Raw genomic sequence first — 16,968 nt, forward strand, 5'->3', positions numbered from 1 at the left:
TAGACATTAATAAGCAGTTTATAAATACAGCTATAAATGCTTTCTTCTTGATTTACAAGCATATCTACAATTTATTTAATAATTGTATTTTCATCCTTTATCAATGATCAATTTATTATTTCTAAATGAATAATTGCATTTTTTATAAACCAGTTATTTAAGAGTTTTCAGTGGTTCATAAGATTACTTAGAACGTGTAAGTAAATGATTAATAAACTATTTAAATGTACAGTCATACATCTTATTATTCAGATAGTGATGGTTACTTAGTGTGTTAATAAATGCTTTATCAACATGTATTTATGCTGTAATTCAGGGTTAATTCGGGAAGTTATAAAGCATTTAGTAGTGGTCAGTTAACTATGTTTGTGAGCTCATCTAAAGTGAGGACTATTCATGCCTTGTAAAGCATTTATAAAGGAGATTTAAAGGCTGTTAAATATTTCTATGTTCTGTATCACTGTGTTGTGTTTGTTACATTTTACTGTTTAGAAGATTGATGCGCCTTTAAATCTCCTTTATAAATGCTTTACAAGGCATGAATAGTCCTCACTTTAGATTAGCTTACAAAATAGTTAACTGACCACTACTAAATGCTTTATAACTACCTGTATTTACTACATTTACTTACACTTTCTAAGTGATCTTATGAATGACTGACAACTCTTAAATAACTGGTTTATAAATAATGCTATACTTCATTTAGAAATTATTAATTGATCATTAACAAAGTATGAAAATACAATTATTAAACGCATTATAGATATGCTTATAAATCAAGAAAAAAGCGTTTATAGCTGTATTTATAAACTGCTTATTAATGTCTATTAATGCTTTATAAATGATGAATTAACTGTTTACTCATGCTTAACAAATGATTAATAGCATGCAGTTATTATAAAGTGTTACCAAACATTTAGATGTTTTTTGTTCCCTCAAGCACACACAAAAGATGCATAATGACAACTGATTCCCTATGATTGGTTTCCATAGAAACCTCCCTCATATCTTTAAATTCCAACATCAGTGGTAAAAAAATTAATAAACAAATAAAACCTAGATGTGTTACAAACATCAGAATTGTTCCAAGTATTAGAAAATGGGGTCATAGTTTGTTCGAACACTGATGCCTCCCAAAATTGCTTCCTGATTTACTCACTGATTCATAAATTGCTTTGATGCTGCGAGCAGATAAAATGCATTCAAGGCCAGCATGCTTTACATTTTAATCATGTTTAATTAGAGTATGCAAATCCCAACTTTACTGTCTTATTAAAGTTAATATAATCTTGTGACTGTGTATAGGATTACAGCACTAGACCACCAGAAGACTATATTTTAAAGAGATTTTACAGAGCTCCTTTGGCTCAGATTACCAAGCAGAAGTGAGCCAACACCAGTGGGCCACAGAAAATAAATGTGTTGTACTAAACAGCTAGACTGGTCATCTGGAGTTGCAGAAGCAGATGGAGTTACCCTACTATTATGAGCTCCATCAGTTCTCTGGCTCAGCGGTCTATTATCTGGCAGTAGAACTTACCTTGTTTTTAGCACTTCCTGAAGGGCAAGCATATGTGAATGCAAATATGAATACTGGTGTATTTTCATTTAGCTGTGCTAAAGCATAGTGACACAGATTTGAGAGCGATATGGAGTTAGATTAGCTTAGACTACTCGTGGATCAGATATTTACATACAGTTGTGATCAAAATTATCCAACCCCCATTGCAAATCAGCTTTATTGGCAAAATTTTGACTTCCAGCTGTTTGCGGTGAACAAATCAAACAAAAGTAATTTTAATAGCTCAACACAACAAATGTTTCAAGTGGTTTCCCCAAATTCAACTGAAAATGCAACTTTTAATGACTTCTGCAGTCTCAAAATTATTCAACCCCTTCATGGTAAGCAACTTTAGTACTTCGTAGTAAGTAACCTTTTACAGCCTTAGTCAAACGGGTTGGCGCGTATGGTTGGGTTGCGGAGAGATTGTGAGATTGTGGTTAGGTCTCAGCAGCAGGAGGGATGTAGAGGTCAGTAAGCTGGGCTGAGTTGAGTGGGGGACGGAGGGGGGTGACTCTGGGACGCCAGAGTCACTGTCGAGCCCGCTTGAGGTGTCGTGGGCTAGTCGACAAAACACTGAGGACGGAAGGTGCCCACTTGAAGACCCTAGAGATGTCCCCTACTTGGCTCAATCCGAGCCCGATCTCATGAAAGTGCGTATCTATACCACGAATGTCATTTCTCGTGCCATTTATACGCCAAAAATGTTTTTTGCGTCTATATGATACGCAGTTTTCGCGTGCATATGATACGCACTTTATGGCGTGTAATACGCACGCACTCCCCACCCCCCTCCCCCCTAAACCTACCCAAGGGGTTTTCAGTGCGTAGCATATGCACGCAAAAACCATTTTTGGCGTATAAATGGCACGAGAAATGACATTCGTGGTATAGATACGCACTTTCATGAGACTGTGTTGCTCAATCCAGACGGTTGTCGTGCTGGTCCACTAGGGAGACCACACTGTAGTTGCAGCCGACGTGTGTGCTGACGCGCCAAGTACACTGCAGTCGTTAACGCCGGACAGAAGGGGAGTCACACTACCATATGGAAAGAAGCGTAAATGGGTGAAGCATAGGTTACTGTAAAGCTACGTCTTAGTGTTGCTTATCTTGGCGAAAGCCGAGTACAAATCAGCATGAAGTTTTAACATCTACTCTCGTGTAATGGAAACCTGTTATGACCTGCTTTAAACAAGATGTATAACCAGACACCAGCTTCTGGCAGCGTTTCTGAGGAATCTTAGCCCATTCCTCATGAGCAATGGCCTCCAGTTCAGTGATATTCTTGGGTTTGCGTTCTGCAACCGCCTTCTTCAAATCCCACAACAGATTTCCTATGGAGTTCAAGTCAGGTGACTGTGTAGAATCTTTCAGGACTTATTCTGCAACCAAGCCTTGTTTGAGGTGTGTTTGGGATCATTGTCCTGTTAGATGGTCCAATGACTGCCAAGCTTCAGCTTCCTCACTGACAGCCTGATGTTTTCTCCTAGGATTTCCTGATATTTCAATGAATCCATCTTGCCTTCCACACGCTGCAGGTTTCCAGTGCCAGAGGATGCAAAGCAGCCCGAGAGCATCACCAAGCCAGCATACTTAACTGTAGACAGAGTGTTCTTTTCTTATGCTTAATTCTTCTCCCTCCAGACATTCAGGGGGTTGAATAATTTCGATTAAAACTGTATATATATATATATATATATATATATATATATATATTATAAATGTACATTTATATATATAAAAAAAAAAAAAATGGTTTTCAAGGCAGCATTTTAAATTGTAATATTTCACAATATTACTTTTTGACAATTTTTGATCAAAATGTGGTGAGCATAAGCGATTTCTTTCAAAATAATTAAAAACAGTCAGTGTGTGTATATACTGTATATATCAGCGTGTCTGTCTTTGACAATAAAAAATAACTATATCTGCATTGTCCAAAATGTAAATTTCGGCACAAAACCTAATACCTTGTAAAGGCTTTCTGCAAGCATTATAGTAGAGAGAGGACTTGTTTGTAGATCTCTTTCATTTCCAATTTAGAATTTAATCAGTGTATTTCTAGAGAACAATGGTTCTGATTAAGCCAACCCAGCAGCCATAAGTTCCAATCAACTCAGAACAAAGTCTAATTTTCTTTATATATGTATACCCTACAAATGATTCTTTCTAAACAAAGGCAAATGTTTTGAAATATTGTTTTTCTGGGGTTCTCAGAGAGAGAAGCCAGTTATGATTAACCATTATGTGTTTAAGAGCCCGATCTCATGAAAGTGCGTATCTATACCACGAATGTCATTTCTCGTGCCATTTATACGCCAAAAATGTTTTTTGCGTCTATATGATACGCAGTTTTCGCGTGCATATGATACGCACTTTATGGCGTGTAATATGCACGCACACCCCACCCCCCTCCCCCCTAAACCTACCCAAGGGGTTTTCAGTGCGTAGCATATGCACGCAAAAACCATTTTTGGCGTATAAATGGCACGAGAAATGACATTCGTGGTATAGATACGCACTTTCATGAGACTGTGTTGGTGTTTAATTGGTTCTTGACTGAACAAATGATATGTTTACCCTATAATTACAGATCAGAATGAAATCCCAGTTAAATAATTGTGTATTTACTCAATCAGAGTTTACCAGCTTTGCATTTTTCACAGCTAAAGGACATATCCAACAAGCTGATTCTATTCTTGAATTTATTTTGATTGATGCAATGAAAAAGAAGTCTGTGAGTGTGTATATTTAATGATGGCATATGGCATATCAGAGGTCCATAATTTGAACTGTTTGTTTGATTGTTAATTTATATATAAGTAATTCTAAATCAGGCTTGAAAGTCATTTTAGGACAGTAGAGTCTGCCACAATCATTAATCATTAGCAATGCTCTTAAACTGAGGCATTTCCATTCAAACAAATCCGTCTTTTGAAATACAGTGGCCTTATGAGAATTTGGACACTTTACATGCATTGCATTATATAACAAAATATTAAACCAATTGGCATTCATTTTTACATTTTACAGACTAAAAAAAAAAAAAAAGATAATGTTCTGGCCATTCAAAACAAATGACGCCTTGGTAAAACCTAATATTTATTACATTTCTTCAAATTACATTTTCTATTTGTTTGCATGTTTATCTTTATGATTCACTGAAGTTTTGTTAATGGTGGCTTTATCAGATTAATTTCCTATTAATATGTTAAACACCTTTAATATTGACTTTGGCCTCAAGGTGGAAAGACAAACATCATTGTCCTTCAGACATGATTCACCAATACTCCATCTTAAACTCCAGCATTTTTATTCCGGTTTCCATTCCAGTCTCCTTCCTTACAGACAAAATGAATAAACAACTTGGTATATGCAGTCCCAATATTAAGGAATGTAGTCTGACATTATCAGACAAACAAGCGAACGAACGAACGAACAAACAAATGAATGATCGTTCCTTATAGGCTACATGCAAAGTATAAACCGGAGTGGTTCGATTCAAGAACAAATGACTCTTATGAGGCAGTTTCAGTGAATCAGAACCATTCAGTGCAACAGGTGTAGAACAATTCCTGAAATAAATCATTCATATGAGTAAAGTGCCCCTATTATGCGTTTTCGAATATTATCTTAATGCAATGTGTATTACAGTTGTTTGTGAACGTCTGCAAAGTTTTAAAGATCAAAGTGCACGACAATTAAAGTTATAATCTCCTAAAATAAATAATTGATTCTGAACTGCCGAAACGAGTCGTCTGTAATTCCAGTCTCACTTCCTGTTACATGCCAATATAACAATGTAGCAAATTTGTATATGGTCTTCATTGGCTGACCACCAGCAATGTCTACTTTGAACATTGTCAAACACTGTATTGTAGCTGAGGCCTGGAAGAGTTTGTGTTGTCAACATGTCGAGAAGACGCTGTTTTCAGTGCTGCCACTTTGCATCCACTTCCAAAGGAGGAGGACTCTGGAATTGATAAGGAGAAAAAAAATTACGCTGTCGTTACTGTTTGTATCACTATGTGTATAAGTGCTGAGGAAGCCTCTGGAGCTGAAATTCAGATATGGTAATGAGGGTTTCGACACACGCTGTAAGCAGTAGACCAATCACAACAGAATTGGCCATATGACCAATCAGAGCAGAGTAGACAGGCAAGGCGGAGCTTTGGCCAGAAGTTTGTCAAATTAAATTAGTAGCCTGTTTTAAATGTAATTCTGTTCCCTTAATAGTTTTCATTTAAAAAAATATGCCTTGTATAACTCATAAAATAATTATTTTGTTATAATAATTATAAAATTGAGGCGGCAGTGGCTCAGTGGTTCATGTAGGTTGTCTGCGAATCAAAAGGTTGGTGGTTCAATCCCCGGTTCCACCTGACCAAGTGTCGAGGTGTCCATGAGCAAGACACCTAACCCTGGCTGCTCCCAACGAGCTGGGTGGCACCTTGTATGGCAGACACTGCTGTTGGTGTATGAATGAGTGAGTGAATGTGAGGCAAATGTAAAGCGCTTTGGTGGCCATTGGGTCTGTGAAAGCGCTATATAAATGCAGTCCATTTACCATAAAATGTATTGAAAAATATTCTAATTAGCACAATAATACTAGATATCTAAATGTTAAAGGTAGGGTAGGCAATTTGTTTTATAAACACTTTTTGTCACTTGTTGAAACTTTTTTCACATCCTGTTAGCAATCAATAATTAAAGTGGTCTAAATTTTAAAACATGTACAGTTGTAATCAAAATTATTCAACCCCCATTGCAAATCAGGTTTATTGGCAAAATGTACATACTGCAGCTGTTTGCAATGAACAAATCAAACAAAAGTAATTGAAATAGTTCAGCACAACAAATTTTGCTATTTGTTATCCCCTGGCTCACCTGTTATCCAGCAAACGCGAGGAGTGACTGTGTTTGCCAAATATTTTCCCTATTAATCACTAGAATTTGTTTTTCATTTTGAAGCCATTATCCATGCTTTTTCCAAGGTATTCGGCTTCGGGCACATCCCTAGCATATACGATTTACAAGAATCTGCTTCACTGGTATCTTTCTCCTTATGGAAAAGCAAGAAAAGTAACCCGATTTTTTTTTTTTTCTAGTCCATGACTATTTGGGCAGAGTCTACTTACTGAAAGACACTTCAAGGTCATTGGTTATCAGACAAGCACAGCTTTCCACCTACACACGAAACAATGCCAGCATTTCCTCTATCATGTGCACTCAGGTGCCCAGGGGACCTGTGAGACTCTGTACTCTTCAGGTGGAACAAACTTGACTGCTCCTTGTGCATAAATCCTTTTAGTGTTCATTCATGGCCTGCCATGTTGTGCAACTGCAATACATGCAACCTTTGTTTCAGCAGCTTAGGATGCGGGGATCCAGCTTAATGAGAATCAAAATATGTTTTAATGCCTTTAAATCACATCCACATTTCGATTTTCGCTTTTATAGCATACAACCACCAGAAGAATGGCATCTAAGAGGACAGAAGTAAAATATAGACAGTTACTTCAAGGGTAATAGATGCTATTTCTACACCGGCTTGTCAAGGAAATCAACAGAATGTAATTGGCCTGAATCCATGGAAAAGAGACAAATTACCTTTTGTAATTATGCTCAAATTCTAGAGAATATTAATTAACTATCCCTTGATGTTTCAGGATAGTCAATCTGATGAGTTTGTGGAATGTTGATAAGACAAAGCATTATAGACTATGACATCATATTGGTGTATTATTAGCCTTTGACATTATGAGACTGTGTTAAAGTTGAATGCCTATATAATAAACTTAATGCATGTGATAATTTTCTTTAATTACAAATAGTGTAATACAGTGTTCAGAAACAATTCAGAATAATACAAATAATACTATAATATATATATATATATATATATATATATATATATATATATATATATATACACACAGATACAGTCATGGTAAAAAGAAATACAACCATTTAGAATTTTATGGTTATAGTTATCAGAACATAATAAAAATCATCTGGTCTTAAAATTAGGTCTTAAAATTAAGTAAATGCATCCTCAGATAAACAACAAATGACCTATTACACCGTGTCATTATTTATTTAACAAAAATATAGCAAAAATGGAAAAGTCATGGGTGACAAACTAAGCACACCCTATGATTCAATTGCTTGTAGAGCAGATTTTAGCAGCAATAAGTTAAAGGAATTGTTTTCTGTGTGACAGTATGAGTCTCTCGCAACATTGGAGGCATTTGTTTATGCACCGCTCTCTTAAGGGTTCGTCGGAACATTTCAGTCGGGTTGAGGTCTGGACTTTGACTGGGCAACAACTTGATTCTTTTCTTTTTCAGCCATTCTGGTGTAGATTAACTGGTGTGCTCAGGATCATTGTCCTGTTGCATGACCCAATTTCGGCCAAGCTTTAGCTGTCGGACAGATGGCCTCACATTTGACTCTAGAATACTTTGCTATACAGAGGAGTTCATGGTTGACTAAATTACTGCAAGGTGCCCAGGTCCTGTGGCTGCAAAACAAACCCCAAATCATCAACCCTCCATCAGCATGATGGACATTTGGTATGAGGTGTTTGTGCTGATATACTGTGTTTAGTTTGTGCCTACCTTGGAGATGTGCATTATGACCAAACATCTCTTCTTTGGACTCATCTGTCCAAAGGACATTGTTCTAGAAGCCTTGAGGTTTGTTCAGATGCCACTTTGCAAACCTAAGCAGTGCCGCCATGTTCTTTTTAGAGAGAAGCAGCTTTCTCCTGGCAACCCTTCCAAACATGCCATACTTGTCTATTACTATACTATTTTCTAATTGTAATGCCATGAATTTTAATATTTAACATGCTAACTGAGCCTTTAGAGTATTAGTTCTTAAGCGTTTTGCGATTTCTTTGAGCATTGCATGGTCTGACCTTGGGGTGAATTTGCTGGGACGTCCACTCCTGGGAAGACTGGCAACTGTCTTGAATGTTTTCCACTTCTGAATAATCTTCCTTACTGTAGAATGTACTTCAAAATGTTTGGAAATGGCCGTATAACCCTTATCAGATTGATGGCACCAACAATTGCTTCTCTAAGATCATTGCTGATGTCTTTCCTCCTTGGCATTGTGTTAAAGAGCAACGTGCAGGTTGAATTTATAACTGAATTAATACTTGATATTGTCTGAAGAGGTCTTTTAAAAACACACATGTAGAAATTACTAATGAAATCTCATTTGATGTAGAAATTTTTAATGAAAATGTGCTAGGCTCTGGAATACGCCTTTCCCGCTAGCAATGCGTCATATGACGTAGGCCGAGGCAAATAAGAGCTCGCGTTCAGCTGTAGTTAGAGCAGTAGTGAGAGACAGAGAAAGTTTTAGATCGAGTTTTAGAGATGCCATAATGATAAATTATTGTGTTTGTGCTGGTTGCACGAATTCCAGTCTGTCAATATATCGTGTCCATCATTTTCCTTCTAGGAAAAACAAGGCTTTTCGTTCTTGGGTGCGTTTTGTGCAGGTGAAGAGAGCAGACTTCACTGCCGCGTCTGTCACCACACACTCGGTCGTTTGTAGCGCACATTTCACTCCGGAGAATTATAGAGTTGGAGATTTTTTGCATCACAGACAGATGATTTAATTAATACGGCTTTGCAAACATTGCATTTTGCTGTCTTGCTCTGCGGTGTTTCCAGTGTGAAGTATTTACACACAGCGAACATGTTGGCAGCTCAATGCTGTCCTGCTTGCTGGCTGCAAACTGCGGAATGGATTTCCTGAGGGGGTCTCTGTGTCTCATTGAGCCGCGCCTCCGTTCAGGAAATCCATTCCACAGTTTGCAGCCAGCTAGCAGACTAGCCGGCGGGAATCACTTTTGGAGTCATTTCAGCAGGATATCGGATATCTCCGCAGGTTGGATCGGGAAAATCCGATACATGAATTACGCTGGTATCGGTCCCGGTCCCGATACTGGATCGGATCGGCCCCATCCCTACCTGTGGGCCATAGGCATGCTGGTCAACATCGGATAACTCGGTTTCTTCATTCACATCCATTGTAACCTGAGCTTGAACTTGACCAGACTCCCTCGCCCATCGTCACTTCCGGTTAGTGCTTTATAGATGCGGAAGTTATTTTATCACAATTTATCTCAAAATATCGTTAATGGCTAAATATATATTACTCCAGTTCAGAAAATCTAGTTGTTTTATCATTAATATACACTATGTTATATAGGGGTGTCCAACCTGCACGTTGCTCTTTAACACACACCTGAATACTCCAGACCAGCAAACTTCCAAAACTTCTGCTTTTATACAGGAGATCACACTTGCTGATGATCAATTAATCAAAGACATTTGATTAGCAGCACCTGACTTTTACTTTCTTATTTCCCATGGAAGCAGTAAGTGTGTACTTAGTTTGTCAACCATGGCTTTTCCATTTTGGCCTATAGTTTTTGTTAAATAAATTATGACACAGTGTAATATGTCATGTGTTGTTGTTCAATTTTAAGACATGCCAAGGACCAGATGATTTTTGATTATGTCCTGATACATAAAACAGAATTATATGTAAATGTAAAAGCAAAAGCAAACCTCTCCTCAAGAAGCTGCGTGTAAGCACATTTGCAGCATTAGTTATGTGTCATATTTTCATACTTAGGGTTATATGTTTATTCAAATTCCAAAGCGATAGTGTTTGTCTCAGTAAGCACCTCTTAATAGTGTAGCTGGAAGTGTACCTTTACATAGGCATACGTTTTATGTTCAATAGCTTAAATCCTTTCAACCTGAGTCAAACTGTTGTGTGGAAACAGTCTGGCTCTCTTCTCTCTCTCTCTCTCTCTCTCTCTCTCTCTCTCTCTCTCTCTCTCTCTCTCTCTCTCTCTCTCTCTCTCTCTCTCTCTCTCTCTCTCTCTCTCTCTCTCTCTGTCATATCTACACAGTTCTGGAGTAATCTTGTGACCTTTTCTAAGGAAACTTCTTGAAAAGGACAGCTAGCATACCCCAAATTTCACAAGAAGGTGAACAGTGACAGGTGACACAGACTAGCAGAGCTTTCGATGGTGCGAGCGTGTAAGTGCTGAGAAACTCCCCAAAAACCTAAAGAGGTGAAGTACACCTGCTGTCAGGCCAAATGCCAAACAGGCTGCCTACTTCAACAACACTGCACCCATGCTAACTCACACTCACTTCAGTGTGCTGGGAAAAGAAATGCAAGATTGGTCAATAGACCAAAATGTCACTTCATAAAAAAAGGAAATATCCATTTATATTACCGAATATTTATCAGGTTATATCACATTAGATCTGATGTATGACCTGTCGAGAGTTTGTAAGTGGATGCTATTAGCGTAAGGACGTCCTCGAACATAAAACAGAAACAACAGGATGCATAAACATAGAAATTCAAACATGCTGAAGTCCTTTGACTATCAGCCATCAGTTCCTCGCCGTCACACACATGACAGATAATTCCAAGGACGTTTTAATAGTTGCTTGATGGCATGTTAACAGAGGGTAGTGTGTCTGAAGAAACACCTTTGCTATGGTAATACATCTCTCTTTTAAGGAAACCTTCTGAATAATAAACATCACTGCATTTGAAAGTCAACTACAAGGTGCTAGACTTTACTACAAGGAAACAAACAAATGACAATTAATGAATGGAGTGACAAAACAACTTCTAAATGTGAATGTATCTGAACATTTAGGAAGTAGCTTACTAAGTAGCAAAGCTAAAACTGCAATATTCAGTAGAGTAGCTGCACTGTTTTCAAAAGTATTTCCAACATTGCTGAATATCCATCTGTGAAAATGCTTTATGCTTTATGTTCCTAGTTTAAACGTTCACGAAGTTAATGAATTTCAACCACTATTCCCCAAAGAAAGTGTATGGTATATGAATATGATTTCATAAAAGTGCTCCACTGGTGGCCAACTAGATCTACTTTTGAAAGTGCATCTTTTATGCAACCCATTAATGTGAATGTCTTTGGCAGCCTGCTGATTTCTCACTGATCTATGTAAAAAAAATCAGCATTAGTATTCTGCACCATATATAAGCTAGTGAATTGTGCAAACAAATTTGCATCGGTTATCTGGGTCACTCTAGAAGATGAGTTTTTGAAGGTGATTTCTGAAGTCATTCTTGTATGGTTTTAAATATAAGACATCATAGTAACACACTAAAGTAATGCAATAAACATTAATTTAACAACATTAGATGTAAAATAAAACCCTAATGTACATGACTGATGAAAAAAACTAAGAAGAAATAGTTATTTCAACGAAAATACATCAAATGTGAAGTGTCATGCAGGGAATTCTGGGAATGTCAATTTACATTTTTTTCCACTGTAAATTATATAATGATTGTTCTTTTCCACTTCCAAAAACTGTACATTTAACAGTATTTTATTGTGAAATTACATTAAATGTAAAGTTAGATCTTATATGATTATTCACCGTAATTAAATAATAAGGATAATTACTGTTAACCAATTTACAGGTTTTTACTCTCTTTTACTCGTCTTTTACCATTTAAATCACAAATATTTTTTACAGTGTACAATAGCAGTTATTTACATGTATATTCATACTTGCAATGAAAATAAATATAAGATAAGTAAATGCATTTTGTAATGGCAACCCCATCTAATTATTAAAATAATGTCTTTATACACTTTATATGTGTACCAGCACATAAAAAACATCGACATTTTCCAAAATGCATACATTATATTTTGATCATTATATTCTCAGAGTATTAGACTGTCTGCTTAATATCTACTAATACTTTATTATGATGCTCCTCAAACAGACATTCTACAGACTATAAGTAACTTTGCCAGTACGTCAACTTATTCTAACCCTAACCCTACCAGTCTACTATTACTCTACTAACACTCTAATGAGAGTTAGTTAACACATACTGTAGGTGTAATGTTACTTATAGTCAACAGAATGTTCAAAAGAGACCATCAAAATAAAGTGAAACCAAATCTTCTAAGCCTAAATCCTGAGATAAGTGGACTTAATCATGATGGCCTATTTTGCAGAATGCCTTTGCGTTCCCAAGGTGAATTAGCTCTTTCATCAAAACAAATTCGCAGCGTGGCCATTGGGAGAGAAAGAGGCATGTGCTCTCAATGAGCTCTTTAATCGCTAAACTGAGTTGAACATTCAAACACTTAGTGCTACAACTAGCCTCTGAAGTTGCTGTTGCCATGTTTGTGCTGATTAAAGGTAGGCTACCGGTGCCTCATCTCTCATTGTGAGACGTTTACTAAAGTCGAGGCTGCTTTACCCGCTTGCCCTGATAATCCCAGCTCAATTATTCACTTTTGCAACCTGAGGCAGGTAATATCAATGACTTGCGGGGATTAGGCTTTCGAATAAACAAGATGGAAAAAGCCTGATGCAAACACACCAAGCGACCTGCTGTGAGCAGAAACAACAGAAAAACACAGATGTGTCTAAAAGTAGCCCTGCGAGGGTGTAGCGTATATTGCAATAAAGATACCGCCACGAAAATTCCACTTCATCTCACACAATGAGGCGGGGCAGAAATCCAAAGTGGTTTAATTCTCAGAAATTACACCAGTTAATTTTTTAAGCATTATCATATCTCTGATATTATCTAATGTTGCATATCACATTATTCTGACATTGCTAGCTTTTAATTTAAATTGCTATCGCTTGCACAACACATTAACATTTCGCTAGCCTTTTAACTTGCCGTCCGTGCTTGCCATCTCCCTTCTCTCTCGCGCTCCATTTTTTATGGGTCCATCAAACAACTTTAGTAAGTTGGAATCAGTCAAAAAACATGGTGAGTCAGGGGATATTCTCCTATTATTGTCACTTGCACTGCCTGCCACATGTTTAGTGTAGCCTTCTCTGTCAGGCTGACACAGAAGTCAACTTTAATTGAGGATAGTAAGAATGCAAGGGTTCTAGATACGGCATTGGATGAGACTAGGTTAGCAAACCCCATACATTGTTCGGTTCTGGTTGCAGAGCCCCCACAGAAGGGCAACTGGGTGACTGTGAGATGGCATAGTCGCAGGACAAAACACCGCTCTTCCATTCCGTTTAAAACATTAAACAGGTTCTCCCCTCTCAATAGGCTTGTTGCATAAACAGAACGTTCGATATTTCCGGGTTGTCACGGTAGGCCGCACAACTTCCGGTTACGTTGACGTTATCTCCTCTCAGAGAGAGCGAGAGAGTGATAGTTTAGTTAGACGGCAATTATGAGTTTCTCAAGACTAAAAGAAAAACGAATTAAATTACAGCGTCAATCCAGACGAACGTCTTTACACTGTTGTGTGCCGATATGTGGAAATTCGTCGAAATACAATGGAACGATTAGTTTTCATCGCTTCCCTGTGGATCTTGAGGTGAGATCAAAGTGGCTAGTCAAGATCCGCAGGGATAGCTTCACTCCAACTGAATGCACTCGAGTCTGCAGTTGTCATTTCCTTTTTGAGGATTTTGTAACGACGACTGGAGGGGAGAAACGACTAAAGAAAGGCAGTGTCCCTTGTTTGTTTGCCTGGAATGAGTTCAGCGTCCCGGCACCTCGGCTTAATGTCTGGCAACGTCGGCCAAGGCCTCCTTCCCCTGACCTACCGATGGCGTCTGACAACGAGGTGGTCACAGAGATGGAAGTTGTACATCGTGATCACGCCTACTGTGTCACCCCCACTACTGCACTTGTCACACATCATCTGGCAGATGAAAACGAAGCCCTGAGGAGAAAGGTAGAGGAGCTCCAACAACAAGTCCAATCACTGCAACTGCTGTCTCGGTTTGGACTCCAACACCTCCAAGGATCTGATGAGGATATTCGTTTTTACACAAGGTTGGTCCATGCTATTATGCAATTGTATGTAGTAGCTAACTCTATGTGTGTCTGGGTTGCAGTGGGGGTTATAGTACTGAAAATCTATACTAAAGTTAAAGTACAATTACTCCCTAAAAAATGTACTCGAGTAAAAGTAAAATTTCCTTTTTGAGAAACTGAAGTAAAATTTAAAAAAGTATGTTGTTCCATCAATAATATGTCAGTCATCATTTTGTATTATTATGAACATAAAGTTCTAAAGTGATTATAATTTCATTGCAGATTTGCATCATACAAGCATTTCCAGGCCTTTTGGCAATTGGTGGAGCCTGCTGCAACAACTAAAATGGTACGGATCACCAGTGTCCATGCTGCCTCCAAAGAACCTAGCCTTCTGAGACCATCAGTAAGTTATGTTGTTAGTCTTAACATTTGTTACAGTTTACTTGACATATCTTGACTGTCAAAGGCTCCATTATTAATCAAGGGTGTTTTCAGATGATTTGTTAGGGCAACACACATTAATACTACAGTACAAGTGATTTCTAGTGTGTTGTGTGTTTTTGTTTTTTAACAGAGACTAGCACCGATAGATGAGTTACTGCTTTTCTTGATGCACCTTTCTGTGGGCCTGCATTTGAGGGACCTAGCCAAACGCTTCAACATCCATACCACCACAGCAAGCAGAATAATTACATCGTGGACACATTTCCTCTATTATCTACTGGGTTCCATCCGCCTGTGGATACCACCAGAGGAATTAAAGGCTCATCTACCACCTGAGTTTGCTTTGTTCCCAGACACACAAGTGGTGCTTGACTGCACAGAAATCTTTTGCCAAACTCCCTCTTCTCTTCTTTTGCACAGCGAAGTCTACTCCCCATACAAGTCACACACCACTTTCAAGGCCATGATTGGCATTGCACCTCATGGTCCCATCACCTTTGTGTCACCTCTGTATGCAGGTTCCATGAGTGACCGGGAAATTTTTAAGCAGTCAGGAATAGCCAAACTCCTCACACCAGAGATGGCCATTATGGTTGACAAAGGCTTTCTTGTGGACAATCTCTTCTCTGGAAAGGTTTACCGACCTGCTTTCCTTGCAAGAAACAAACAGATGACCAAAGAGGATGTCCAGCAGACACAGTCTATTGCCCGTGTGAGAGTGCATGTTGAGAGGTGCATCAGGCGAGTAAAAGAGAACAAACTGTTTGATAAAGTCATTCCTCTGTCAGTGTGTGGGAGCATTGACCAGTTGTTCACCGTCGCTTGTCTCTTGGTGAATTACCAGAATGGACCACTGGTTAAGGCATGGGCAACACAGAAATGAATGGACTAGAATTTTTATGAATCAGTTTACAATCAGTTCCAATTTCTTTGTTCAAGTTTTATTGTTAATTTTTACGAATCTATACAAAACTTGAACTGATACTGTATGTTGTATGTTTACAAACATACACAAATGTAGAGATGTTATTGTTCATTTTTACAAATCTATATATATCTTTGTAAATGCACTCACACACTCTCTCACACACATACTTGCTCATTTGTTATTGCTGTTCAGTTCATTCCATTTTGATGGTCATGTATTTTTACCCAACATGTAATATAATTGTTCATTTCTGTTCATTTTTGTTCTGTTACAGTTAGTAATAGATGATTGAAATAAATAACATCTTAAGAGTCCAACATTTCTCTTTGTAACACTTTGTTCAGATTTGATTCTAAGCATAATGTAAAATTATTGAGAAACGTTTTTTTTGTAGTTTTTTTCTGTACAAAAAATGCTAAATTTTGACATTTTTTTTAAACATTTTATAACATTTAGATATGAATCCAACTTGTGAAAATATATCTTTCAGGTAGTCAAATAGTATAATGGAGCCATGTAGCTGTAATGTTTCAGGCAGCAAACTTAAAGTTTAATATTCAAACAATCCAACAATCGAAACAAGTGTGTATGAACACAAACAATAACCGGCCAGTGAACAGAGAAACAGGGGGAGCTTAAATACACAGAGATAATGACAAAGACAACAGGTGACGATGATGAGTGAAACACAGGTGAAGGCGGGGATGACAACGATGATGAACAGGTGATGATGATGACGGAGGATACTGGGAAGTGTAGTACAGATGAAGACAGACAGTGAATGTGACAATAGCCATCTAGTGGTTAAATTGATTTTTCAAAAATGGGCATAAATGTTACATTAAACCATTTAAAATTATCCATGTTATCCCCATGAATGAAAGTTAGATATCTGGGTCTTTTATAAAGTGAAATTTGCATAAAATACTGTTGTTGTTTTTTTGTTAAAAGCCTATTTAAATAAATATTTTTTAATCTATTCATAGAAATTTACAAGATATTATAAATCCTCCCAAAACTACACAAATGTTGAGGAAAAACATTAACAAACAGAGTAAAATTGCATTTGTAAAAACATTTTTATAATCCTGTTACAAAATTAAATGTTATTGTCTGGGGTATCTGAAGACCCCAAAGATCACAAGTGACAACATAAATGAGGGTTAAACTGATATGTTGTTTG

General features: G+C 37.5%; 1 protein-coding gene across 1 annotated transcript; it reads left to right on the plus strand.

The window, feature by feature from the left end:
- Positions 1–14,642: 14,642 nt before the first annotated feature.
- On the plus strand, positions 14,643–15,790 carry LOC130101481 (uncharacterized). Its single transcript, XM_056267235.1, has 2 exons — positions 14,643–14,816; positions 14,988–15,790. Exons 1-2 carry the CDS (start codon positions 14,757–14,759, stop codon positions 15,738–15,740), a joined length of 813 nt encoding a protein of 270 aa, XP_056123210.1. The 5' UTR covers positions 14,643–14,756; the 3' UTR covers positions 15,741–15,790.
- The last annotated feature ends 1,178 nt before the right edge of the window (positions 15,791–16,968 follow it).

This window comes from Rhinichthys klamathensis, unplaced genomic scaffold, assembly GCF_029890125.1.
Source record: "Rhinichthys klamathensis goyatoka isolate OS25496 unplaced genomic scaffold, OSU_Roscu_1.1 h1tg000256l_1, whole genome shotgun sequence".
Classification (NCBI taxonomy): Eukaryota; Metazoa; Chordata; class Actinopteri; order Cypriniformes; family Leuciscidae; genus Rhinichthys; species Rhinichthys klamathensis.